Source organism: Cryptomeria japonica, chromosome 3, assembly GCF_030272615.1.
Source record: "Cryptomeria japonica chromosome 3, Sugi_1.0, whole genome shotgun sequence".
Classification (NCBI taxonomy): Eukaryota; Viridiplantae; Streptophyta; class Pinopsida; order Cupressales; family Cupressaceae; genus Cryptomeria; species Cryptomeria japonica.
In genome coordinates, this window is record NC_081407.1 from 634769766 (window position 1) to 634797458 (window position 27693).

General features: G+C 36.8%; 1 protein-coding gene across 3 annotated transcripts in view; it reads right to left on the reverse strand.

Annotated features, from left to right (window-relative positions):
• LOC131072079 (uncharacterized) overlaps window positions 1–27693 on the reverse strand; it is a 358141-nt gene that overhangs the window by 93261 nt on the left and 237187 nt on the right. For all 3 annotated transcript variants that reach the window (XM_058008113.2, XM_058008112.2, XM_058008114.2), the window contains exons 21-25: window positions 17681–17774; window positions 17151–17246; window positions 4658–4768; window positions 4155–4232; window positions 3886–4062 (exon numbers count right to left, since the gene is read on the reverse strand). In XM_058008113.2, coding sequence (XP_057864096.2) covers window positions 3886–4062; window positions 4155–4232; window positions 4658–4768; window positions 17151–17246; window positions 17681–17774 — 556 coding nt within the window. The remainder of the gene's footprint in view (window positions 1–3885; window positions 4063–4154; window positions 4233–4657; window positions 4769–17150; window positions 17247–17680; window positions 17775–27693) is intronic.

Here is a 27693-nt window from a genome sequence, read left to right on the forward strand (position 1 = left end):
GATGAAAACCCCAAAGAGTTAAGACATCATCATAGGTTATTGGAGAAGCCATGACACCTTCTTCAAATGAAAGAGTTTGTAAAACAATGCCCAACTCTTGACCTATCATGATATATATCATGAGAAAGGGAAAATGAGAGGACAAGCTTGAATGATATATTATGAACAAGTCACTAATGGTAACAAAGGCAAATTTCGGATCTTGGGAGGTAGAATGCAAGTGGATCACAACGAACTTGGAATGTGAAAATGGAAGACCGCAAGTTAGGAAGAACTTTGACATCTACACTTGCAATTGGATTTTCAAGACCCGATTGCAAGTAAGCAAGCTTGCATGATTTGGTATTAGCTTGCAATCGGGTCTAGAAGACCCAATTGCAAGTGTGGGATGATTGCAAACACATGATAAGTATGAGCTTGCAATCGGGGTTTCAAGACCCGATTGCAAGTAAGCATATTTAATTGCTAATACAATGTGGCTTGGAATCAGGTCTTGAAACCCTGATTGCAAGTAGACATAATAGCAAGAAAGTGGGTGATGAGAAAAATACGCTTGCAATCGGGTCCTTAAAACCCGATTGCAAGAATAATGCTATCATGAAATGAGACTTGCAATCGGGTTCTAGAGACCCAATTGCAAGTGAAGAAAATTGCAATAAAAACACATATTCAAATGCTCATGGTGGTAGGTTAAAATAAGCCCAAGTGCGTGGAAAATACAAATGCTTTGATAAAAGGAGAAGAGAAAACACATAGTCAGGTTACGAAAACCCCAACACAAAGCACTCAAAAACACGTAGAGGCGAAAATGCGATAAATGCGCATTCACAATCAGACAAAGATTAAAACAAAATGACCCCCAAAGAAAGAGATGCAAACACTGAAATGAGACATACCTGAAAAAGAGACAAGAATGCTGAGAGAATTCGCCCAAATCTCAAATGAAACTTCTATGAAGCTAAATGAAGCTTAACGTCCCATTCAAACACACATATAGACACCTGAAAAAGAACACTCCTTTTGCAATCCAAACACATTTTAAATGAGCTTCCTCCTTTATTGCCAAATCAAAGAGACCAAAAAGAAGACAAGCGAAGAAGAAGGGCAAACCAGGTTTTGGCATACGCGATACAAGCAAGAAGATTTTATTTCATTTTTAAAAAATGTGAACTTATAATCGGGTCTTAGAAACCCGATTACAAGTAAAACACACTTTATAAAAATAGGCTTACTTGTAATCGGGTTTCTAAGATCCGATTACAAGTAAAGTTAATTTACTTGCAATGTGAACAAAAAGTTCCAACTTGCAAAGGGGAACCTAAAACTCGATTTTGCAAAAAAGTCAAGGAAAACGAAAACAAAAAATGACAAAAAACTTGGACTAAGATGCAAAAATACCCACTAACTGTTAGACACAAACAAATACAAGTTTTAAACCTCGTAAAACATGCCTTAGAGAAGAAAACTACAAATTTTGAGCAAAAATTTGTAGGGGTTCAACACCTTGCTCAAAAATTACCTGTAATGTATACATATTAGAATGAATGTATCAATTATTGAGTTCAAACAAACACAATAAAAATGGCATCCAAAATAAATTGTGATTATAAGAGCATTCCATCAAACAGTTTAAATTAAGACGCAAAATACATGTCCGTCACAAATAGCCTCATTGACAAGCTCCTTGCAGCTCTCTCCAAAATGCATGACAACCTCGTGAAATCTTCTCAAAAACACAAAGCCAAACAAGAAATACAACTACAGTTCCACGTAAATACATTTTGTTTGCAAACAATCACAATGAGTTTGATCTTTGCATGCACACTAAGTTCCATGCTTTCCTCTACAAGACTCATGCTCAATATGCAACTCTTGGTGTCATTGCACACTACCACACAGGAGATTGTGCCTTGCCCATCACATGCTCCTATGAATGACTATGCATAATCTCACACAAATACCTAGAAACTTCAGCAGATCTACAGATGGATGCCTTGGACCATGTAATAGAATGCCAATCATTAAGAAGCACAACTGACATGTAGCTGGAAAGTTGATGGTTCAATGTGAGCCACTACATTTTGAGCTGTTGCTGTCACTATCATACAAACCTTCCAGAAACCCACAAGAATCAACAGCTCTAACACCAAAATTGATTGGTAAACTTTTCAATTGGAATTCGAGAATCAACAAATTCAGTCAATTATTTGCTACTTGTTAACACAAATGAAGATTTTAGTTAGAGAAGGATATTGTAAGGGAAACAGAAATTCAACTTGAACAAACACACAAAAAACTCAAATATTATCTTGGAAACCCATAATGTGGAGGAAAATCAACTTCTATGGTAGTGGCAATGGCCTTGCTACCTTCTTAATTGTCTAGAGAAGATAATTACAGCAAGTGGGAGTTTTTCTTTCTGCCCTCCAAATTCCAGAAACATATTCTTTAAAGTCAAGTTATAATTCCCTTTTATAATTTTTTGTGAACATCCGGTTTCTTCTGAGCCCTAGAGGAATTCCTACACAAACCAGAAGTTAATATGGTGACTATTCAGTTCAGATTCTAGATTTGAAGTGCTCAATGTTGGTAGACATACCATGGTTGTGGTGCTGACCAAGTGGCTACTGCAATTGTGGTCTTGTCTGCATGTGTTTTCCAATCAGTTTCTATTTATGAACCTATCTTGGTACCTGGATTCACTTTGTTATTCAAGTTCCTGCTTCTCATGAATTTTCCAGATTCAGTATGGGTCAACCGTGTAACACTTTAGCTTTCGTCATCTCAAGTGACAAATAAAATGAAATTAGATCTGTCATTGGGGTTAGAGACTCTTATAAAGTATTGCTACTGTTGATAATTATTTTTTTCTCTATGTTATGGTGGAGTACATGAACTCAACTAAAAGCTTCCTTCAAGTTATATGGGAAATAATGACCATAAATGGCATCAATCAACATATAAAGGTAATTGAAGTTTTGGACTCACCATGATTCATTCAGTAAAACTGTATGTTGATCTGAAGGAAATGTGGAGATGAACCATCAGTCTCTCCTAGTTGAACAGGTATGGTTGTTTATTAGAATTGTTGTAATAAATCATGTCTCCTTTGCATTTAAGGTTTGAAAACAATTTATATGGTAGTGGAAAATTCATGCACCATTTATAATTAATTTAATGAAATTGGGTATTGTGCTCAATGTGTGCAATTCTGTTTTCGTGGTGTAGTATTGGACTTAAGTAATTGGAATTAAAGTCAAGGCTTGGATAGATTTTAGGGGGGTTTTCATATTTGAACAAATTGATTGTACAATACGGAATGTGAGAAATATAATTTTCAGATGACATATGATGAGAACATCATCAATATTCTGCGTAATTTGAAAGTTATTGATCAACACAATGGATTATTCGATCTGCAAGTGGTGACTCTTACAACATTTGAAGAAGCCCATTTATACCTTGACTTTAATTAGTATACAGTAGTACCAGAACAGAGCAGGCAGGGGTTTGGGATTGTGAGTTGGTGTGTTCTAGGGAAGTGACATAACCAGAGAAACACTAATCATGCCATTACATCAACATCAAATCTGACTTGCTGTAATGATATTTTTTTAAGAAATTAGTATGACTTGTAGGGTAATGAGTAACCAACATGATGAAAAACCTTAAAAATAAAGGATCCCTTACACGTGGAGCTAGTACACTTAGTTTAGATAATGTACGAAATATAAAATGTGAAAGGAAAGTACGCCTGTTTTGATAGGGGCATGGTCCACTCATTGTCTTAGAAGAATTAGTGCAAAATTTTGCAATTTTTACAATGAATCATTATTATTGGCGCATACCTTCAATTTCTTTTTAATGATCATGCATCATTCTTACCTGTGAGATTGTGACAAGGAAAAGGAAAAGAGCTACATAATCTGGTGAATCAGCAGTAATATATATATCCTGAAGGGATGCATATAGGCCACATAATTGAACACGTTTTCTCAATTCACCAAGCCATCTTCTAATCTCCTCTGAATTCTCATCCAATGCTAGCCCGGAACTTCCATTCTACAGAAAGTATGAATTATGAGAACGTGCTTTTGTACTGCTAAACTGTAACTTACTTCACTTGAATATATTCTATTACAATTGCAACATACCTTGTCAAGCCCTTTAATTTCACAGACAACTGCATTATTTAACCCTTCTACAGCAGTTGCAACAGTGCTCGCATGTACCTGCACTTACAATAAATGAATGTATGTTTCATTTTCTTTGTCTTCAAGCCAGTTATTTTATCTAAAATTACTGGTCAAGATCCAAATATCCTTGAAGTTGAATGTTTAAAAAAAACTGCTGAAGTTTTGAGTATATAAATACTAATTTAAAGAAAATTTCCATGATATATCGCTCTACCTTGTTACTTGCTCTAGTAAACGAGCACATGTCCCCATTTAACAAAGGACCCTTTATATATTACTTGTCTCACTTCTCTATCAACTCTAAATTATGTGCATATCTTATGCTCATTTTTACAACTCCTAATGTTTATGATAGACTTCAAATGGTGAAGTTTTAACTCACAGTGCTAAGAAGGAAAATATATCAGTTTATTTATTCTTTTGTCATTATATGTTTATGGGAAGCAATGGAGTTATAATACCTTAGAAGCTGAACGTAACTGTGAAGCAATAAAGCACCGCAACAATTGTAGTTGCCCAATATGTGCCAAACATTCAACCCAAGGTTCCCATGCTGAATTCACTATTTCAACCTGAAAAGAAAGGGTATCTCACCAAAATTAAGTATTATGAACTCCAAACCAAATGTTTTTGTAAGGTAATAAAAAATGAAGACAGAACATAAAGACAATTTGATTACCTAGTTGCTACATTCTTGAAAAGGTACTTGAAAAGAAGAAATAGTATTTCTAATTGTTTTTAAATGAAAGAGAGACTCAAACTTGCTTTAATTACAAATTTTGCTCCCTTAAGATAACTTCTTTCAGCTCAAGGTAGAACATATACCTATTCTTGAATTAGATGACACATCCACAAATTCCAAACAGAAGGTCATCAAGACACCAAATTTGGTCACTCGGATGCATTTTAATGCAGGTATTTGCAAATAAAATAGCCACATAAGGAATCTCCAGCATAGCCTCGGCAAATTTTTTTAAAATAGCACTAAAAATTCTAAGATAAAAATCAAAACTTCTTAAAAACATTCACAAGCCAATAAATGTTCTACAAAAAAACACAAAAAGGAAGAGTGTGTGAGGTAGAATCTCTCTTAAAATTAGGAGTGAACACTCTTTGAGATCTGAACTAACCTAAACTGACGCAGACTAAAACTATAGACGAAATATACAGATACACGCAACTTCACAAAATTCACTATGGGGGTCTTGCATAAATGAAATGATTAACTCCCTATGCTTTTGCCTCGAATATATACACTAGACTATTAAATGTTGTGCCTTGTAAATGAGATTTTCAGATATCGAATGAAATAACTGCTAATTTATACACACAAATGACACCTTCCCACTAGCAAAAGAAAAGAATAGCTATTCAATATAAATAAGTATTGAAGGAATGGTAACACATAGGTGACACATGATTCCATGAGTTAAACGATTAGGACATATACCAAGCCTCAAACTAAGTAGATCAAAGTGATATCAATACAAAGCTTGATAGTAAAGTCCACTTCAATTCATATATGAAATTACAAACACACATTGAACAATAGCTACAACTTGAACAACAATTTTGTCATTCCCCCTCAAGAGTAAAAGAATTGATTTAAGACACATAGGCTAAGGGATGATGATGAGCACACAATTATATTGGGGGCTGGGGGATGAATTAGTATAAGGCAATCTTTTACTTATTTAAAACTTAACAATCATGATCAACAAGAACAATTGCAAGTACACAACATCCACAAAAGAGAGATCACTGATTTACATGGAAACCCTTTATGGAGAAAACCACGATGAAGAACTAGTTGGATCTACTATCCAAATGTAGTTTCACAAAAAAAAAATGAAACAATCTTACAATATTTGTAGGCATCAACCTACTAGAGACACCAATCCCCACTTACAAAATTTGCAGGCAACAACATATTGGAGACACCAATCCTAACAATTAAGCACCAACTCAGCAAGAGACACCAATTCCTTTTTATAGGAGGCACCAACCTCTTATGCAAGAAACCTTCAAATGAACATCATAAATCTTCTCATAGCTCTGATTCAATTCAAATTACCTCTTCTCTTCTCTACTTCACATTAGTTTTTCTTTGATCCAATCTAAATCTACTTTGTAATACATCTGCTCTGTTCAGCTCTGCTACAAATGATGGAACATGTTGCACACCACAGAGAACACACACACACATACAACTATCTCCGAATGCCCAAAAACTTTCTCTGTTAAATATCTGTCCATACATTTTAATTCCATAGAGAAGTGAGCCTCAAAATGATTAAACTCATGACAGTTGCGTGCTTCAAGTCAGCCAAGAGATTATTTAAAAAACATCAATAAAACTCTTGAGCCAGCCATGTCTACATTTGAAATGCTAAACCCAATCAAATTGTTACTACGTTTGAATATCAATGATTGATCATGCATTTCACAGGGAGAATCAATGGTAATCTGAAACTTGACCAGATTTAAATATTTTGACCTGGAGGATGTGTTGCGTAAATAGTCATTGACAAATCAAGAATGGCCATGGAAAAGTCAGCTATACAACTCATATGTAAGGGTCGACGCAATGATTGACTTCCTATACTGAGCTGGAAGAACATGTATGTCCATGTAGAAACACCATGAACATATGTCAATGTATCACTTAATCGCAGTCAAGATTGTGCTCATCTACTTCCTTTCTGCACTCTCATGTCAACCTGACATGTGGAAAGTCTCTTTAAATAGATCTGAGCACCTTTGCAGGCCCAAGACAGGTGGCAATTGTTAGCAAGACATCTAGGGTACACAGACCAAAGATGTTTTTGAGTGTTGTAGTTTGTACCCTGGACTCAAGTCATACAAAAGGAACAGGGATAAGATCCAGATAGGAGACTAACTACTTAACTGAACATAAAGAACATATCATATCTACAACTCCAAAAAATTTCTATTATTCATATTAGTTCAGTACATCATATACATCCTTATATCTCCTTATATCATACATCTTCCTCTATACTCTTCTATATCTTCTTATACATTCATACAATATCTATTCATATACATTCATCTATAGACTTCTTCCGTCATTTACATCTTTCAATATACATATATTTAAAGGATGAAACATGGCCCATCTATAGTATCCGTATCCTAGATGCTATCTTCCGAATCTCATGTTCCATAAACCCTTTGTGGTAAGATGCAGTAGGATTTGCTGAATTGTGTTTGAACTGTTCACCTTTCCTGCAAACATCATTCCCCCTTCAAAACCTTGATTTGTCCTTAGGTCAATTCTATTTTGCTGGAAGAATATGCTGTATATGGCAAAATTATTGTCCCATTGAGGATCTTCTAGGTAAAGTTGTTGGATTTGTACTTGGATTTCCAAGAGCAGTTTCCCAACTTGCATGAACTCTGGTAGTGTGGGCCAACAGCAGACTTACCACCTCTTGAAGTTGATGAAAATCGTGTTGGCTCTTATTCTTTTGATCTTGGAGTTGTTGAAATTGTCCATGCAATGCTTCTACCTCCACCCAGACTTGGCCGTCCAATTTTTTTAGGGCATTTTAATCTATTGACCTCTGCAGTATTTGAATCTCCAATTGATCCATTTGTGCTTTGATTGGTGTTGTCACATTTGGCCATTATAGACAAAACTGATATAAACTGTTGGAAGGGACCGTGCTATTTGCCAATTTTTCCCTTGTCAAACTAGCTGATGGAATTTCGCCAAACAGTTGGCAGGCTTCATTAATGGTCTGTTGTTTCCCTTTCTGCTGTTTAATCTGTGGTTATGTTGTAACCTGGTGCGTTTGTTTGTTTTTCAAGCATTCATTTTTACATTCTCATGAACAAAATGAAATAATAGCAAAATGAAATATCTTCTATTTATTATTTTTTTTTAAGGTAAGACTGGGCCAATAAATAACAAATAATCCAAGTTCAGAACACTGGGCCAATAAATAACAAATAATCCAAGTTCTCAGTTTCCTAACTTCACAAATTGCAGTCACTATCTTTGAGCATTGTCACATCACCAGTTTCCAAAATGCAGAATACAAACTCTACTTTCAAACGACATAATGTGGAACCTGGTTTCTGGTCGCTATAGAAGTTGCATGGTCTTCACACCCCTCTGTCAGTTCGCACTACTAAATCTGCTGCTATCTTCTGTCACCACACTGCCAAAACACTTAGAGCCCAGACTGAGTTTCCAATACATTCCTTCAACAGCAAGTTATAAATGTCGGCTCAGTGTTAAGAAAACCCACACGCCACCTTCAGTCAGACGTCTTCTTGCTGGGAATGACAGCAAGTTAAAACCAGCGTTGCCAATCTGCTACACAGTCCAGACTTGGCAGAATACGGCCTGCTATGCCCTGCTGAAGTCGACTTCCTTCAAGTACCCTTTCACAGTCCAGACGACTTCCTGTAACCTCCAAATTGCACTCCAGAATGTGTAGTTATGTCTGGTTGGTGGATTGCAATACTACGTAATCTTTGGCGTTAGAACCTTGCTTGACCACTCCAACAATATGTGGTGATAGCTGGAAGATGCTTCGAGCCACCCTTGCCTGGTATGTCCAACCTGAACTTCAGTTTAAGCGTAGAATGCTAAATGCCAATCTCTCTTGCACAGTTCGACCCTGCTGTTGGGTTTCCCATCAATACCAAACCTCAAACTCAGCACACTTGCCCAAATCCAAGATTTTTCCCTGATGAACTTCAACCTGCAATTAATTCCATGAACCTCAAAACTCTTCAGTTTTATTTTAAGGATTTCCCAGATTTGATCTTCCACAAACGTGGGAAATGTTGCCAATGAGGGTGATCGTCCCCAAAAGCCAAGAAATTTCCAGACTAAATACAATTCCCAAGACATTCACAATTTCCAAGATGTCCAAATCTTCATTAAATGCTCTTATTTAAGGCTTCAGCTGGGCACACTTCCCAAAACACCTCAAATGTGGGATAAAAGAAAGTTACAATAAAATATTATTATCCCTTATGTCTCCAAAAAAGAAGGGGAACTTTTAATTTTTCCCATTAACAATAGTCCCAGCATTAAATAAATGACTAAAGTTAAATATTTAAATTTAACTTTGGGAACTTTTGATTTTTTTGCCCAAATAATTAGTGGCCCATTAAATTTGCAATCCGGGTGAAGAATTAAATGCACCAAATATTGTCAACCAAAATTGCTCCAAAATTTACCAGTCACTGAGCCCAAATTGACTTACTGTAAATAGTAAGTTTTTGGAAAACCTGTCAAAACACCTCCGATTGGCCTGCAACTGAAATTGCCTAAGCCAAATCCATCAATGATCCCTATAAGTACCTCGTTAGCCCTTGGGACCATGGCAAAAAAGGCTAATGATGAATTGCCAGATGACTGCTAAAAAGGGGACATTACAACTATTTAAGCCCACTTTCGCATTCTTCATGGTGCTAATTTGAGTCTCCAGGCAGGAGAGAGCAGTAGCACATTTCTTCTATTCTTCATCCATCCTTACTTTTTGTAGCTTTGTGGTAAGTTGTTGTCTCATTGTTTTCTTTTGTAATGTTGTGTCCTTTCGCACCCCATCAAGCAAAGTTCTCAATTGCATCAAAAGTTGTTATGATGAGATCCCTTTGATCTGAGGGAACTTACTCTGTAATTCTTTCACCAAATCCTCTATTTGATCGGAGCTCTCCACATGTTTTATATCTCCTCTTAAGCTATCTAATGCAGATTATCCCCCAATTGAAACTTAGGAAGGGGTGCAATGCTTCCAAGATCCACTTGTGAACCAACTAAAGGTGATTGCATTAGTTGCGGAGAGGCCACAAATTGAATCTACTTTTGTTTTGCTAAAAAGTCCTTAATGGACTGCATAGGAGAGGTGGTAGAGGAGGAAGGTGTGTCTAATTGCTAGGCTTGAGATGATTGTCCTTGTGGAAGGCGACCTGATTCTGAAGAGAATGCCTTATATTTTGCTTCTTCCTCATAGAGTTATTGATATGCGTTTGTGATTGCTTCTCTGATCTCTACTTGTACATTGTGCATTGTTTTTGGCTTCTCCAACATTAGCTTATCTAGTTGTTTCTTAGATCGGACCTCCTTACTTTGTATCTCCATTATTTTTCCTTTTTTTTGTGGTGGTGTAATGGTAAGGTTTACTTCTCCAATTGCCAATTCCTTTAACTTCTCTTCCTTGGCTGGTTTCTCCCTCAACTTAAGTGCAATGATTAGGGTGTCTAGGAATCTGTCCATTAAGTCTTTCAATGTCCCGTTAGAGGCCACCATGTACCTTATCAAGGCCCTTTCTGTGATCAATTTATTGTCAACAGCCATATCAATGTATGTTGTATTGTTTTCTCTAGAAATTTTTGAATAGTCTGTTGTATAACTAATCCTCATCCACCAAGGGGTAGACTTTAGGAGTTGATGGTTCTTTGGAGAGGGAAGCATCCTTTGGACCTACTTCTTGTTCCTCCTTAGTGTCTACTATTTGGTGTGACATCATCCTTTGCGCTTTTCTTTCTTTAATTTCTATCTCCTCCCCTGTGATAACCCCCTACTGTATCACCTGATGTAAATAAAATATCCCAATAAGGATAATAGCATATATAAAATGAAAAAATTAATTATAAAAAGAAATATATAAAAGAAATCAATTATTAAAATAATGTATTAAAAGAGGAAATGGATTATTAATTAATGTTCAACAATTAAATAAGGTTAATATAAATGAATGAATCAAATAATGTTAATGTTTAATATTAAAGGATGTTAAAATATTAAACGGAAGTAAGCATTGTATAAAGTAAATTTATTATATTAAATATATTTAAGTGTGAGATAACCCCCATGTGGAGCGCTAACTCCACGGTGGCCCCCCCCCGCGGGAAGGGGTGGGACGGCAATCGCAGCCTGGGCTGCGACCACTGTCACACCCCTTCCCGCAGAAGGGACCCCGTGGTGGGGTGCGACCCTTCCCCTCCACGAGGTATTAAGGAAGACCGCCATAGAGTTAAGGGGGACACCGAAGAGAGGGAGACAGGAGGACTACAAACAACCCCCGCGGATTACGAACTGCAACTACAGGCTGCAGATCATGAATAGGTAAGAAGCGTTTAATGGTCACAGGGTATATATGTGTGTGGACGTTTGTGCCACACGCACACATATATATTAATGAATATTTCTGAATATATATTACTGGATATTATCTTATGTGTATGTAGCAATGAATATAGGTATGTCATGTAGAATATTTATATATATCTAGGATCAATAAAGAGAATTAAGGAATATGTAAATGTAGACGTAAATTATGGAATGAAAAATGATAATGAATTGTAGAATGTAATATGAATAATGTGGCTATATGATGGAGGCTATTGGGAGGAAATTCGCTTAGCCTAATGTAGGGATTATGATAATCCCTGGTAGGCAATATATACTGAGTATTTATATGCATATATGTTATGGCTTGGGTGTCAAAGGTTAACCCAAGAAGAGACGGATCTAGCCGGTCCTCTCTGGTAGACTTGGATGGTGAGATGCACCATCCAAGGCAAGGAATTGATCATATGTGATGGTCTTCCTTGGTAGGCTTGGATGTAAGATGTTATATCCAAGACAGGAATCGAGTTATCCATCGATTTCCTGGTATGGCTTGGAACCAAGATGGGTTCCAAGAAGGTGAGCATTACAGCCGCCTAAGGACAGGTCCCAGTACTGCACTCGTATCCTTTTTATTAGATAAGAATTGAGATTACTTTTAATTAAATAATTGAAGTTTACTTGCAAATTAGATTAGTTATATGTATATTTGTTGCATTCTAACAGTCTATTTTGCAGGACAGTGATCTCTAACTAGTAGGGACATTACATCTCCGCACTCATTTGTAAAATTGCCTCCAATGCTTCTTCTGATTGTTCTTTCCGTGAAGGAGCAGTAGGAAGCCTTCTTTTCCTAGGCTGACTGCTCTTGCCTTGTTAGGGCTTGGTGGAAGGAGTGCCAATATGTAACCTTTTGGACCTTCTAGGGGTGGTTTCACTTTGCTCCTCTAGTTCTTCTTAGGCAATCATCTTGTAGGATGTTGTACTTGTGCGTTTTGATTGATATGGGTTTCGCAAGGATGTTATATTGTTGATCAACATTAATTTCAGTAAATTTTGACATCTACATTTGGTATTTGCTCATCATTTCAGCTTGCAAATATTTGAGGAGGATATTTATTTCCTAAAGTTGTCCAATTTTAGGACGTTACAAATTTCATCTAGAGTTTATGTGCTCAAAGCACTTATTGATAGGTTAAAAGTGCCAAGACCAAAAGGCAAGTTTTAAACTGTGTTATTGGTTTGTCCCCTCCTATGCTCAAATTCAGATCATGTTCATACATAGTCTAGTTTTGAGGCCAATTCGTCAAGGGTTCCAGTCAAGTGCATGTGAATGACTGTAGGTTTGTCCTAAATGAATTTGCACTGAAAATTCACATAACTTTGTTGGTGTTTGTAGCTAGGTCGGATCCCTTCTAGGGCCGACCTAATACACTTAGCGGTTATGTGACCTGCCGGCCTTAGAAGGCATTAATGATTCAATGTTAGTCGGGCCCTAATTGAGCGTCATATGTAACTTGTAACCACTCATGTGTAACTTGTAATTAGTCAAGACCTATATGGATGTAACTTGTAAATTATAGGTCTGATCCTTCTCGGCACCAAAAGTTAACAAGGCTGACCTAAGACCGATTAGAAGGCATTGTCACATACACATACAAGTTGGCTTGTGATCATTTCATTATCCATTCAGCAAGAGATCATCTATTCACTCAGCGAATTCAGCGAATTACTTCCTAGTGTCAGTGAATTCATTAGTAATCAGTGAATCACTTCTCAGTGACAGCGAATCACCCTTCAAGGTGAGCGAACTATCCTTCAAGGTGAGCGAACTATCTTTCTAGGACAGCGAACTACTTTGCAGTGGCAGCGAACCTCCTCTCAAGTGCAGCAAATCATCTAGCAAGGACAGAGGACAGTTGATAAGGTCTGCAAATAACTCCCCTGTGGCAGCAAACATCTTGTGTATTACAGATAAGTTCATCATTTGTGTGTTCACCCTAACTTGCAGACTTAATACTACTGTGCTGATGTTAAATGCTTCATGTGCTGAAGCTAAATTGTAAAGATAACTACTGATTATTGAATAATAAGATCTGAGAATTATAGCTGGGTTTTTCACCTCCAAGAGGGAGGTTTTCCCAGGGTATATTGGTGTTCTTTGTGCACATTGATTTGTTTTCTGTTATTGCTATCTAATTTGCTACAGTCTGATCCAAAATTAACAACCTTATGGTGAACATAATGTATTGCCCTCTAAAACTTTTTGGACATCTTTGATTTGTTTTTTCATACATTTCAATAAAGAAATATAGAATGGTGAAAACCCTAGACAATAAAAACTAGACCAACAATACCATTGGTTGTTTGATAGATTTCATTAAGCTCTCCATTTGTTTCTACTACTCCATGCACTTCTTTGGCAATCTCTTTGTGCAAATCTTCGCCCATGTTAGCAATATACTTGAAAATGCGAGGGAAGAAATTGAACATTCTACTGAAGGCATTGAAGCTGAGGTTGAAGAGGAGGTCATGGAAGGTCTCATCTCTTGGAAGGCCCATCTCTTTTATTGACACTTGAGAACTGCCAACCCATGCTTGTTGATAAATCATAAAGCTTTTGATAATTCTCGAAGACGAGCGCAATGGGGAGCGAGATGGAGTGTATTGTGACCTCATTGAGAACCTTGGGCAAAATGCCCGAGCTAGCAATGGGAGCAAGCTCCAACGTGAGTGAGGTCATTACATGTATAGGTCTATTGGTTCCTAGACTACCTACACTAGGAACCACCAGATTGGCCTCGATGAGCATTCGATAGAGAAAATCGAATATCGAATTGTCGATCTGCCCACAACTAGGCACAAGGTTCGCTGAAATAGAGGGTTACATTAATAGTATTATAATATAAATGTAATATAGTTTCAATCTATAACAGTAATGTGGAAACATTAACGTTTTATATTAATTAATTTTATAATTAATAATAAATATTTGTTTAAATAAATTATTAATATTGCTATTATTCAAAAAATTAGTAGTTATGTCTGTGCTTAAATAGCAAAAGCCATAAGGTTCTCAATATGGAGATCCTTTTTTAAATCCCCAAAGTGGCATTTTAAGTTGGAATTCTAAGTGGTCCATTGTAGTTCCTTAGTTGAATAAAGTAAAAATAGTGATTCTAAGCTGAATATGTTGAAGGGGAGGAAGTTCCCCTTGTGACCTCCACCAATGTGGGGCTAGTCCAGATAATCCCTCCTAATCCTTACTAATTAAAAGAATTAAAAAAATAGTTATATAAATTAAATTTTAACAATAATATAATTATTATTCTATAATATTATATATTATAATTAACATTATTAATATCATATAATGATTATAAATATTATTATACATTAAAAAATTTAGGAAATATTTATATTATGTCTTATATTCTTCATTATATTTGTGAGTGTTAGGCAATTGCAAACATTAATGAATCACTCTAGAGTTCATGAAATAACCTAATCTACAATTCAAAATTACTTAGCATTGGTGATTGACATTAGAATGCTGTGATAATTGCCTTCTAAGGCGTTTTAGTATACACCTACAATTTGCTTAATTATTGCAAGTTCTCAATACAAAGATTATGTAATATGATAAAATGAAATAATAAATAAAATCCATTTTTAACAATACCAATCAAGGGGCATTTGAAGAGTTACAGCTATTGGAAGAAGACTCTACTTAAGAGAAGCTAAGCAGGGAGAAGTATGTATATTGAGAAACATTTTAATTTCTCATGTCTAGTCCATATGGAACATGGAACTTTAATTCAATTATTCTGACAACAAAAACCCTCTAGGTCTGAAATTGGAGGATGAAAACCCACAATCCCTTCGAGTGGTTTCACATGGAAACCATCATTTGTGTAAATTTGATCAATTTCAGTTTGAATTAAAATATCCTTCCAACTAATAGCTGGTCATAGCATTCTACAGGTGGACACCAGACATATTTAGAGGCATTCCAAAGACAGTGAAGGGCACTTCACTAAGAAATAGATTGCTGCCGATTTTGGGTTAAAATTGCAGCTGCTACAAAAGATTAATTTGCTCTTTTATGAGCTAAATTTTAAAATTATATTTGATTATAGATAAACATTTAAGTTATAAATTTTGGGTTAATTTCATCACAAAGTAATAAGGGTTTCGTATTTATGTTTGGTTATGCAAAGTCAAACTACTATGATTATGAGCTGGTCTGTTTTATTTTAAAAAAAATCAAACAAGGTATTACATACTTAACTACAGAACAAGGGAAGTGATTATTTCTTCATGGCATAGAGATAAGAGTCAAGAAACAAGAAATGAACAGTCATGTATTTTGGCATTTCAAATTGCAAATGGAAGGTTTCAATGCACGAGGAAGTCTTCTAACACATTTCTTATGCATAGGAGAGTGACATGGATAATTTAAAAGTTTCAAGCAAGCAGTTGTATGCAATTTGACCAAGAAATGTGTTTATTTGTTTACTCCTCGTATGTTGTTTATTTCTGTTTTGCACAATCAAACTCACTTCTAGGATGGTGAATCAATTGTTCTGATCAAAGCAAGCAATAAAATTCCATGATTCTTAGTTTTAATAACTATTTTGATGAAAGTTCAAATCACGTAGTCTTGGGTTGCATAACCTCCTAATAAATTGAAGTGCTTCACCCTTATGAACATTGGCAAGATGGAATAAATGATAAGTGGACTATTCTTGGTCATAAGAGATGGGTTATTATTATCCACTACTGATGAAATGGATCAATGAATATTAATTCAAAACTACATAATACAATCCCAAAAAATCATCACATAAGAAAAACATAATGTCAACCATGGGAATTGGAAGAAGTAGAAACCAGTGAGAAAATATTAGTTAAATGCACAACCAACAACTAGGGGTTAGGAAATGCTTAATATTAGATGAACTAGTGTAACAATTATCAAAGCAAGTGAATGTTACCTTTACAAAAAAATTATCAAAGAAGCAAACAAAATAAAGAATAGAATAAACCTTACAGCAACATTCAATAAGGCATAAATAATATTTCAAACTATTTTTTCTCCTAATATGTATTTTTTAACAAAACTCAGTCTATGAGATTGTACTGATGACAATATGCCAATTTGTAGTCAGCTATTGCCCTATTGACAGCAATATACTTCATTGTATTTTAATCTATCTGAAAATAGTAAAAAAAGGACTTATAAAGAATAGTATCTGAAAATCAGAAAAAGGATATTTAAAGAGTGGCATCTAAAGCCGTTTAAGCCTCTAGAGAGCGAGGCTACAGATTAATCATGACAGATCAAATCCATGAATAGATCAAACAACAAGTCCCAAAAGAGTCTTTATCTACCGTTCAATGAACCCTTGCCAAACAATTTTAACATCTTAGAGTTCATTTATATCTTGTATTTTCACCAAAATTAAACTTGTGTAAACATCTTAGGTTCATTTAGTTATATCCTCATGATGATTAATGATGCTTACTAGAAGAAAAAGGAAATACACGCTGGATATAACTGCAACTTATATTAATGCCCTTTGGATTAAAATTTTAGATAAGCTTGACATAGACTTGAAGCCTAGTCAAGGTTATCAAGAGAAGATACAATGACAAGTCTCTTGTGACTAACACAAACTGGTTTACAATGTTTATAATCAGGAATATAACGTTTTCTGATTGGGATCAACCTGAAGAAGATTTCAGGATTTCAATGTTGTTTCAGAAAATCAATAACCATTGATAATGTCCCCTTCTTGAAAAGAGGTTTCTCTAGTTTTCTTTGTGTGGGAAATTACCTGCTTATATACAGTTACACCCAGGCAAGGAATTGAAGTTGGAGGAGCTAACACAGTACATAGATTTTCAAGTTGCTCCATGTAGCTTTTGTTCAGCTGCAACATAGTCATAAAGTCAGTTGAAGGTTGCAATCATTTTGTGCTAGAAATTAATTCAAACCATAAATCCATTATCTGCAATCAATCTTTAATCATAGCTACATAGTTTAAGGATTATAATACAGAATCCTCTTTTTCCCAAGTAATGGCTCTAACTCAATTCTCATAACACTTTTTAGTTTCAAAGAAAAAAATTTATTTTATTTTTCACTTCAAAACAAGCATCCAACATTTAAAACTGATAACATATTGCCATCTATACAATTAAGTCAGCAAGTATTCCTTCTATGTTGTCCTCTAGCAAAAATTATAGATATTTGACACTGTACTTTTCAATGCATGACTCTATCACAAAGCACAAATGCTTAAAGGATTAAAAAGTTGCTAAAATTTAAAATTTGCAGAATGCAAGTGTTGTTTAGAAGGCCTACCTGGATGTGTAGAACCGTTAGTGCATGCTGAAGACTTCTAGTGATCACAAAACTTAAAAGGCGATCAATTCCAATCATCCCTGTAGGCCCCAAGCTGCTCACAGAACAATACTAATTGAAAAACCGATAGAGATATATCTAACAAGTTACCATATATGCTTTGTTAATATTGGACAGCTGAAAACTTTTCAATCTGTATAAAACACTACAAATTGATACAGAAGAAGACCCAAACTATCTCTTTGTTTGTACAACCTTTTGTAAACAATAAGAAGCAAAGTCAATCTATGAAAAAAAATTCCTGTGCTTTTGCCTAGTCTCCATTATATCAAAACAGTCTTGAACATATTTAAAAGAAAAAAAATGTCATTATTTGATTCGGAAACTTGAGTACATTTAAAAAGTATCATTAAGGTACTTCTTAGTTGAGAAGAAACTATGACAATTATTTTGTAGATGCAGAAACAGGTTACCTGGACTATGGGAATTTAAAGAAATCTCTCTCCTGATAAAATGCATGCGGATGGCCCTTTTCTTAGATGGGTGTAAGAAAGCCATATTGCAGGCACTGATTCAAGGATTTCAACATAATCTTGCTGGTTAGAAGAGACAACTTTTAAGCGTTGCAGGTAGACTACAATCACTGAAAACAGTCCTCCAAGAGCTCCTCATCTAACATCTTTCAGCTTTAAAGGTCCACAAAGAAACAATAATCCAAGTGGAATGGATAATGTGAGCTTTCTAATCGTAATGTACCTTGATGGAAAGAAATACCCTTCAGTGAAATGGGAAAAGGTTTACGAGCCCAAAGAAGGTGGTTTCAAGGGAAGAAATACCCTCTGCTGGAAGGATACAATCTGTGGCAGAAGAGCTCCTCTCTTCAGTTGCCAGGAACTTCAGCACATCAAGAAGCTTACTATTCTTATTTTTGGTTCAAAACTTTCCTGTGGCTGGGTAAAACACAATCTGTAAAGTAGAAAGAAGAGAACTTGGAGAGATCTGAAGGGTATTATCACTATAATTGGGCTTAAAATGATCTTATGATTAAACTAGTTTGGTTGAAGAAAATCCCTTGAAGACAGGGTCAGGTATCTTTTGGTGGATTGGTGTTTCCTCCCAAGCATACAAGGTGAGTGCAGGTTCTCGGGTCATATAGCATACCCATAGCCACTAGTAGTTCCTAAGTGGCTTCATTAGTGGATGTTGTGTAAATATAATCAATCCAATGAGAATGCCTTTTCTTGGCTATCTTCTCAAGCTAAAATTCTGACTATTGATAAGCTCTAGAAGAGAAATCGGAAAGCCCTTTAGTTTGTCTCTAGAAAACACCACCACCAGCCAGCAATTCAAGATGAAAGACAAGCTATATAATATTGAGGTTAAGCTCCATGCTTGAAAGGATGACATTTTAGATGCAAAATCACTACAGATGTTTTTTTGTTTCATATTGTCAGTGATACAATAAGGCCCAGCCTAACTATTCAAAGTGTGAGATTTTGCCAAGATCAAGAGCTCAATGAAATGTACAAAATAGAGACACAATATAGGACAAGAATAAACTGTATTCTTCATCAATAGAAAATGATCAATAATCAATTCAATAGTTACATACAATGTAGATGAGCTTGCTTATATAGGCAAGGCTAGGGATATGTGAGCACACAAACATGACATGTGGCTCAATAAGAAACAAGGGTAGGTAGGAAATAGGTGTGGGTAGGTAGGAGAAATAATATAATAGTCCACATGAGGTGGATCGCCCACTGAATGTGGAGTGTAACAACAAGAGTGGAGTGTAACAACAAGATCAACACCATAAAAGGTGGAATTTCTCCTACACACACTATCCCAATGTGGCACAAACACCCAAGTGTCTCATACCCAAACTACTATGAAATGCATTATCCTAAGTAAACTTAAGTTAAGTGTAATAATATCCAAGATGAATAATTATTTACACCAACACCCCCCCTTAAGTGCAACTTAGGGGAATGCACTTAAGTCTACAATGCAACTAAGCAATGCAAGATGGGTCCCGGCTACGAGGCCATGTTAGGTACCCATGTACAAATGCAAATGCATGCAAACCAATGCAATGAAATCTCTCACAAGGTGGGGAAAGAGAGAAAAACCCAATGGGAAAAAACCCCCCCCCAAAAGAGAGATGAAAAAACATACAAGAGAACTCTCATAGAAGAATGTGAAGGACAAAACCCCATGTGAGGAAAAAGTCCCCCCCATATGAGAAAAGAGAAGCTAGGAAGCCCCCCCTCAATGTGGAATCTGCACCAATGATAGAAGCTCAATGTATGAAGAAACTGCTCCACGAACGTCAAACAACATTCCTCCCCTTTGGAAGAAACAAAACCAAAGGTGTATCCATGAAGTCTCCCCAATCATGAAGGGAAGATGTATGAAGAAAACTCATGATGAAAGGAATCTCTGAAAACTGCTCAAGTCTCCCCATGTCGATGCTGAAAGATACCCCCTCCAAAGGTGGTAAACTGTGCCACACTGTTGAAGAAGGCACTCCAAGATCTAGTGGAGATGGATGTAGAACATGTCCCAAAGACTCACACGTCTCCTCAAAACATAAAGAGACCTCCTCCAACTGTTGTACATAAGTATCCACAATCATGTCAACCTCGAAAGAATGATCATGTAGAGAATGAACAAGAGGGTCAGAGTGTGCCCTCGCAACAATCGAAGAAGGATCACCTTCATCAAAGAGAAGATGAATGTCATCAATGATGTCTCCCAAATCTGCAATGTAGGATTCCACAAACAAACCTGCAATGTCTGTCAAGTAATCATCCCATGAATCTGAAGCTGGAAGACAATGAATATCCTGCTGCACTGAATCACATGAAGGCAAAATTGTCGCACTATCCGGATCATCAGGTGCAATAGGTGATGTGATATCAATATGAGGAGATGAAATACAAGGCTCAAGAATGGGGTCACATGTGAAAATCCCCATGTTCAAGTGTCCAAAGTTCTCCTCAAAATCTGAACTATCACAATAAGTGTGATCATCATGTGTAGAATCATCAAATGTGAAATCATCATCATCAACAAAATCTGAAAAGGAGTATAACCGAGATGCATGATCAACCACCCCAGTTGCAATGATAGCTCTAGTCTCCAAGTCTCTAATGAAAACTGAGTCAGATGTGAACTCCACAACTCTCTTAGTTGCGCCATGTGTGATTTGATAGATAGAAAGGAGATTGTTTGTACAACACATCATTGAAGGAGTTATCCCCAATGTCAATAGATCCTTTCCCAATCACATCCATGTATGTATGATTGCCCATCAAAATCTGTGCCATGGTGCAAGGCTCAAAAGTAGAGAACATAGACTGCGAAGATGCCATATGATGACAAGCCCCTGAATCTAGAAGCCATCTCTCTGAATCATGACTGATAGTAGCACATAGAGCTTTTCCTTTTCTTGTTCCAAAAAAGTGAGTCTTTCCACTTGTAGAAGCCATGAATGCTTGCCCTTTTCCTTTTGAATGTGAGGAAGTGGAAGTTGATGAATCATCCTTCTTGTAGACTTTAGGCAAATCAATGTTATGCATTTTGATGATATGTGTGAGCTCATCAATCTTCTTAGAATGGCAACGATGCTCCTCATGACCAATCTTTTTACAATAAGCACAAGTAGGTCTCTCCCTCTTTGGTGAATTATCTCTCTTGGAAGAGGATGAATCTCCTTGTTGTGGAGAAGATGGTGCTTTGTCCTTAGGCTTTGATTGCCATTTCTTCTTGTTTGAGTTGTCCTTTCCTTGATTTCCTTTGTTCCCTTGATTTGCCACTAATGCTTGAGACTTAGAAGCCTTACGAATGCCCATGCTTATCAATTTAGTTTGTTCCATCATCAACATTTCATTGAAAGCATCAAATGTAGGCATTTTGTAGCTTGAACCCATTGTCATCCTATGGGTTTGGAAACTAGAAAGAAATGCTGCATATTCTTGTGGAAGCTTGCCTATCAAGTTGAATATCAATTGAGTATCCTTTTTATCAATACCACAATCTTTGAGTTGTGCCCTCAACTCATTTGCCTTAGTGACATAATCTTGTATAGTATCAAAGTTCTTGGGATCTAACATGGTGAGATCACTATCAATCTGATATCCCCTAATCTCATCAACTTGACCATTCAAGTCTTGAAACTTTTTCCAAGCATCCTTGATTAAAGTACACTTCTCAATATGAAAAATGAGATCCTTTGATACATACTTTCTTAAAGTACCAATTGCCATGATATTTTTAGTGAGCCAATCCAAGTGACCAACTGGGTCAGCCTTAGGATGAGCTGGAGCAACAATAGTTCCATCAATGTAATGAGTGAGTCCTTTTTCCATAAGTTTACTCCATGCATCAATTTTCCAAGTAGCATAGTTATGTGGAGTTAAAAGAGGAAACTTAGACGAACCCATAGTAGCAAAAAGGAAGGAACACAAGAGCACAAAAGCACAAGAGACACCCCCCCAAATTCACTCAATCAAAGTAACCCCCCTCAAGTGATGATTTTGGCACTTTATACTTAGTGCGATTACAATGAGCCACTTGCAAAACAAGGCAAACTGGGCTTATGATGCAAATTTTACAACTTCTCAAATGAGATACAAGAGACTTCAATCAATAGTGCAATGAATCTAACTGAGATTCAAGCAAATATACAAGTAACAAGATAGCCAAAAATGGTCAAAATCTGAAAGTACAATTTCTACTTACAATGGCATCAATCTGATAGCATCATGTGAAAGTAGAAAAAATACGCACTTTCAAAAAAAACAGCACCTGAAAAGGAGGTCGTATGACCCCAAACGAAGCCTCTGAAGTTGCAAAAACTGGGATTACTCAGGTACAGTCACCAAAAACTGCATTTTCTAAAAAATCAATGCATCAAAATCAAAAAATTTCTTCACCACTGCGGAGAGCATGAAATTCTAGCCCATTTCAAAAACAATTGCTCGAAAAAAGGAGCAAAAATGAGCAAGTTATGGCCATTTGAAGTTGAACTGCAAAATCAAAAATGCAAATGAGAGGGGCTTGCCAAATTTTTGAAAAAATGCTGATGTGGCGCTGACATCAGCAAGTCACTGTGTTAAATTTGACGGCCGAATAACCGTCGCAGAAACTTCGCCTCTCTGCTAACTGGGCGTCCGTACTGTACGGACAGATGACGTGGCAGTCCATACCGTACGGATTTGCTGGCTGGATGAGCCACGTGGCGTCTGCGTGGCGGCCGTACGGATGACTGCGTGGCTCTGTGACGTGTCATATGGAAGTCGACTGGGCTGCCGTACGGAGATGACGTGTCAAGGTGTCGACCACGGGCCAGTGGCCGCCTGCCACGTGGCGGATGTGAGGCCGTCAGTTGTGGTGGTCGCCGGCGGGAGTGAACCAGGAGGGCAGGCGGGAGGGAGCACGGCACAGCGGCGGAGCCGGTGGCGGAAGAGCCCGGCGCGGATCTGCAAGCGGCAGCGGATCTCGGTTTGCGGCGGGCGGCAGTCTGGGCAATCGAGCGGGCCGGAGGGAGATGCAGGGCGGCGGTGGCGGGTCTTCTCGGCGGCGGCGACGGGCAGGTACGGTCTGCAGCAGGTACGCGGTCTGCAACCTGCGGTACAGTGGGTCACGGGGGGGGGTCTGCGGACCCCCCAAAAAACACCTTTTTTTTTGTTTTTCGAAATTTTTCGAATTTTTTTTATTTTTCACTTTTTTCGAAAAATAACTTTCAGAAAATGAATTTTTTTCTTTTTTTTTCGAAAATAATTAAAAAAATTTGAAAATCCGTACGATTATAGCAAAATTGGCGAAAAAAAATTTCTCACCAAAATAGGCCGACTTTATAACCAAAATTCATGGAAACGGCCTTCTGGACGCAATGGCGGGGTCGGATCTGGTTTAGGACGCCTCCAAAAGATGCTGCTCCTCAGATCTGCCTCTTGATGTCGCAATAATGCCTCTTCAAGACGAATCAATGAAGCCCCAATGGCTCTGATACCATGTGAGATTTTGCTAAGATCAAGAGCTCAATGAAATGTACAAAATAGAGACACAATATAGAACAAGAATAAACTGTATTCTTCATCAATAGAAAATGATCAATAATCAATTCAATAGTTACATACAATGTAGATGAGCTTGCTTATATAGGCAAGGCTAGGGATATGTGAGCACACAAACATGACATGTGGCTCAATAAGAAACAAGGGTAGGTAGGAAATAGGTGTGGGTAGGTAGGAGAAATAATATAATAGTCCACATGAGGTGGATCACCCACTGAATGTGGAGTGTAACAACAAGAGTGGAGTGTAACAACAAGATCAACACCATAAAAGGTGGAATTTCTCCTACACACATTATCCCAATGTGGCACAAACACCCAAGTGTCTCATACCCAAACTACTATGAAATGCATTATCCTAAGTAAACTTAAGTAAGTGTAATAATATCCAAGATGAATAATTATTTACACCAACACAAAGTCTTTTCAAGCACACAAGGTGATGATACAAAACACATTCACAAACAATCCTCCAATCATCCAGATAGCCCACGTTACAACTTACTGTCAAAACAGTGACAGGAACTATAAATGCAAAACAATAATGATAGAAAGTTCAGGAACACTTCCAACCACATATGAACTGTCCCTAGTTTAGGTGACAGGAACCTGCACAAATATATACTCACATTCCAAAACAAATACAACCTCTTGCTAGGAACTGAGACACAATGACTCTTAAACAGTTTTGGCAACAAAACCAATGCATACAAAAACAAAACAATCTTCTTGATCATTTATATCTTCAAAATTCCATTACAAGCCTTTTCTGTTCTGTTGGTGTATGTTTTATCATATACCGAACATTAGAATAAAATACCAAAGGATACTCTATCCTCTCTTGAAAAACCACCACTTATGCTGAAGTTGCAAGAAGATTATATGGTGATTCCAAGGTTTCTTTGGTCAGGTCTTGATGTGTGGATAAGCTCAATGGGCATTGTGATATGTTGGTATTACACAAAGGGACTTGCGCTTGGCTCGTTCAATTCACAATGGAGGTTTATTGTTTATGGGTTTTAGATTGTGGACTTCAAGAAAACTGAAAAGGAGATATGGTTTAGAAATTCTAATCTATTCCTAAGAATTCAGGAGACGGTAAAAACTCGGTGAAACTAATAACAACACTTTGTTTTGCCACACTTAGGACAACTACGCAAAGCATGTGCAATCTTCTAAGGTTGTGCTCAAGATTTTCACACTTACGAATAACACCAACAATTGAACAATATTACTCAAAGTAGAACTTAAGCATCCACATCAAAAGCTCAGGCTAACTTTACATATCGAATGAAAATCATCCATCCAAAAAAAGTATGAGCAAAAAGTTTCACCAACCTAAACTATCAAATCCTTCATTCTTCTAACATACATGAAATAAAATCTAAACTATGATGAGGGATAAGAACCATGCCAACTCCAAAATAAAAGAGGTAATCACCATCAATTCGAACAATGCATTACTTATTACTTTGGCAATTGTATACAACAATTGCTTATCTCAACATGTTTTGCAACATGCTCCCATGATTTACAAATGAGGGGTGAGTTCAATTTATAGGCTCCCCAATTACAATTAAATGGCCAGGATTGATTTCTAATCAATGGTCGAGATTAAAACAACCTAACCCTAATTAGGGTTTCCCAAAATAGATCAAATATCCGTCGGATGAGAGACAAGTGGCACCAAGATGCTATCTTTTAGGATTGCACCCCCTTTTTCTGCTGAGAGGTAGTGTGTTCAATGAACCTGGACATGTTGACTTGAATTCCTCAATTTGTGTCGAAAAATTTGCCTAAGTATGGAAATTTGTCTGGAATACTCTTCTTGCCGCCAATTTATGTTGCATGTGGGAGCTTGTCTTTGACTCTTCAGAAATGAAATCCTCCAAAAAATCTGGAATTTCTTTCCATACTTTCGCCGAGTCTGAAGACTTTTCTTTCTTGATGCCCGGAGACTCTTTCAGGTGCCTTGAATTTGGAGAAGAATTTGATTCATCTCCTCTTTATTTTCTTCTTTGTTCTTCTTCTTTCTTCCTGTTTCCTCTCCAACATTTAGTCAAAATTTGATTCTTTCGGTTGTGGAAAATTCCACAATTAGCCATTTTTCATGTATCAAACCTTTATCCACCCGTTTGTTTTATTGACCCTTGATTTCATGTGCTTGTCAAATTCATTTTCCTGCTCGATTGTTGGTATGATTTCATGTGAATTTGTTAAAATTAGTCTTTCCTCATAGCATGTCGGCTCGATGGTCTTCTTGTCTAATGGATCAAATTTGAGGTCCCTGATCTGACATCTTCATATATTTCATTTATGCCTTGGACAAATTCGTGTCTAAGTTTGATCAACTTGCTTGGACAATTTTCAGTCCTGTCTTATGTCCTGACTGTGAATATGCCAATTTATGTTTTCTCCCTCTTAGGCTGTCTTAAACTAGGAACTTGAATGTGTCTGACATATTAAGGTTCGTCTCTTGGAACAAATTTGTGTTAGTCTTTATGTCTTGGCATGCTTCATGTCAATTGGCTTGTCCTCGGACTTGGAATATTCTTGGACAATCATCCTTCATTTTCGATGGATCGGAAAAGTTCGGATAGTCACATGTCCTCTTGTCTTCAGCACATTTCGGAAATATAATCAGACAATTTGTGTTGCTCTTTGTCATGTCATCTTGGCAGGCTTCGAAAGTATGATCGGACAAATTGTCTTCCAATATGTCAGGCCATCTTGTTCTTGGAAAGAAAAATTTCATGCTTTGGATTGTTTGGCATGCTCGAAGGCTTTCCTCTTGGCAGGGCGAAGTTCACATATCCTTGGACAATTTTTTATTTGCTCAAATTTTGTGCTTAGTTTCTTTGGACAAAATCTTTGGACATGTCTTATTCCTCAGCAAATTTTGGATGACTTTCTTCCTTGGATATGAAAGGGCGGACTTTCCACATCTTTGGACAGATTTTGGTTGATGCTTCACTTCAAACTTGGAAGGTTATCACATGTATATCGGATATAAACAGTCTTCCTCTTCCAAGGAGGGTTTGGAAATGATTAAAACTTACTTGCTGACCATGATAGCAGCAGTTTGACAATGTGAATTTAGATTACTTTTTTTTGGCCAAGGCAGAATTTATTCTTCCTCGGGCAAGTTCACTTTCAATTTGCTATCTTGGACGATCTTGGATGAATTTTTATTTTTTTTGGCAGATTTGAAAGATTTCTGAGAAATCTATGTGCAGATTTGAATTCTTTTCCCAAGGTAGATTCAAGGATGATCAATGGTGAACTCAGAATTTTATCACCAAACCTTGGTGATGGTGAACTTGAACCTTTTGAATGTCCCTTTCAAACCCTTGGACCTGCTTTATTCTTCCTTTTGGAGATTTTCAAGGTAGAATTTTCTCCTTAAAACTGTTATCAATGGCGAATTTAAGGAGAATATCGAACTTATTTTATCCAAACCCTTGATTTTTCTTTATTTCTCATCCAAATTCTTCTAAAAATTTGATAATCTAGTTGGATTTTGGAGCTGCTTCCTCCGAAGAATTTCATTTTTTTTTCTTCAAACCCTTGAATTTATTTTACTTCTGCAAAGGTAATCTGATAATATGATCAGATTTTGGCATGAATCTAATAATCTTTATGCCTAAGAGCTGTTCACTTTGATTTCCAAACTTGTAGACATGGCAGATTTTGAAGTTGGATAATCTGATCATGCATTGAAGCTACTAGCTTCTCTCAACTTTGGCGAATTTTGACAGAGTTTTGATGCTTCCTTCTTTGCTATACAATCTTCTTCTTGGCAAACAAAGTATTAATGAATGGGCATCATGTCTTTATAGCTTCTTAGCAATTTCTAGAAGCTTTGTGTTTTATTCTATATTTAGAAAATTGAAACCCTATGCCTTCTTCTAGAAGGAAGCTTGGAAGATTC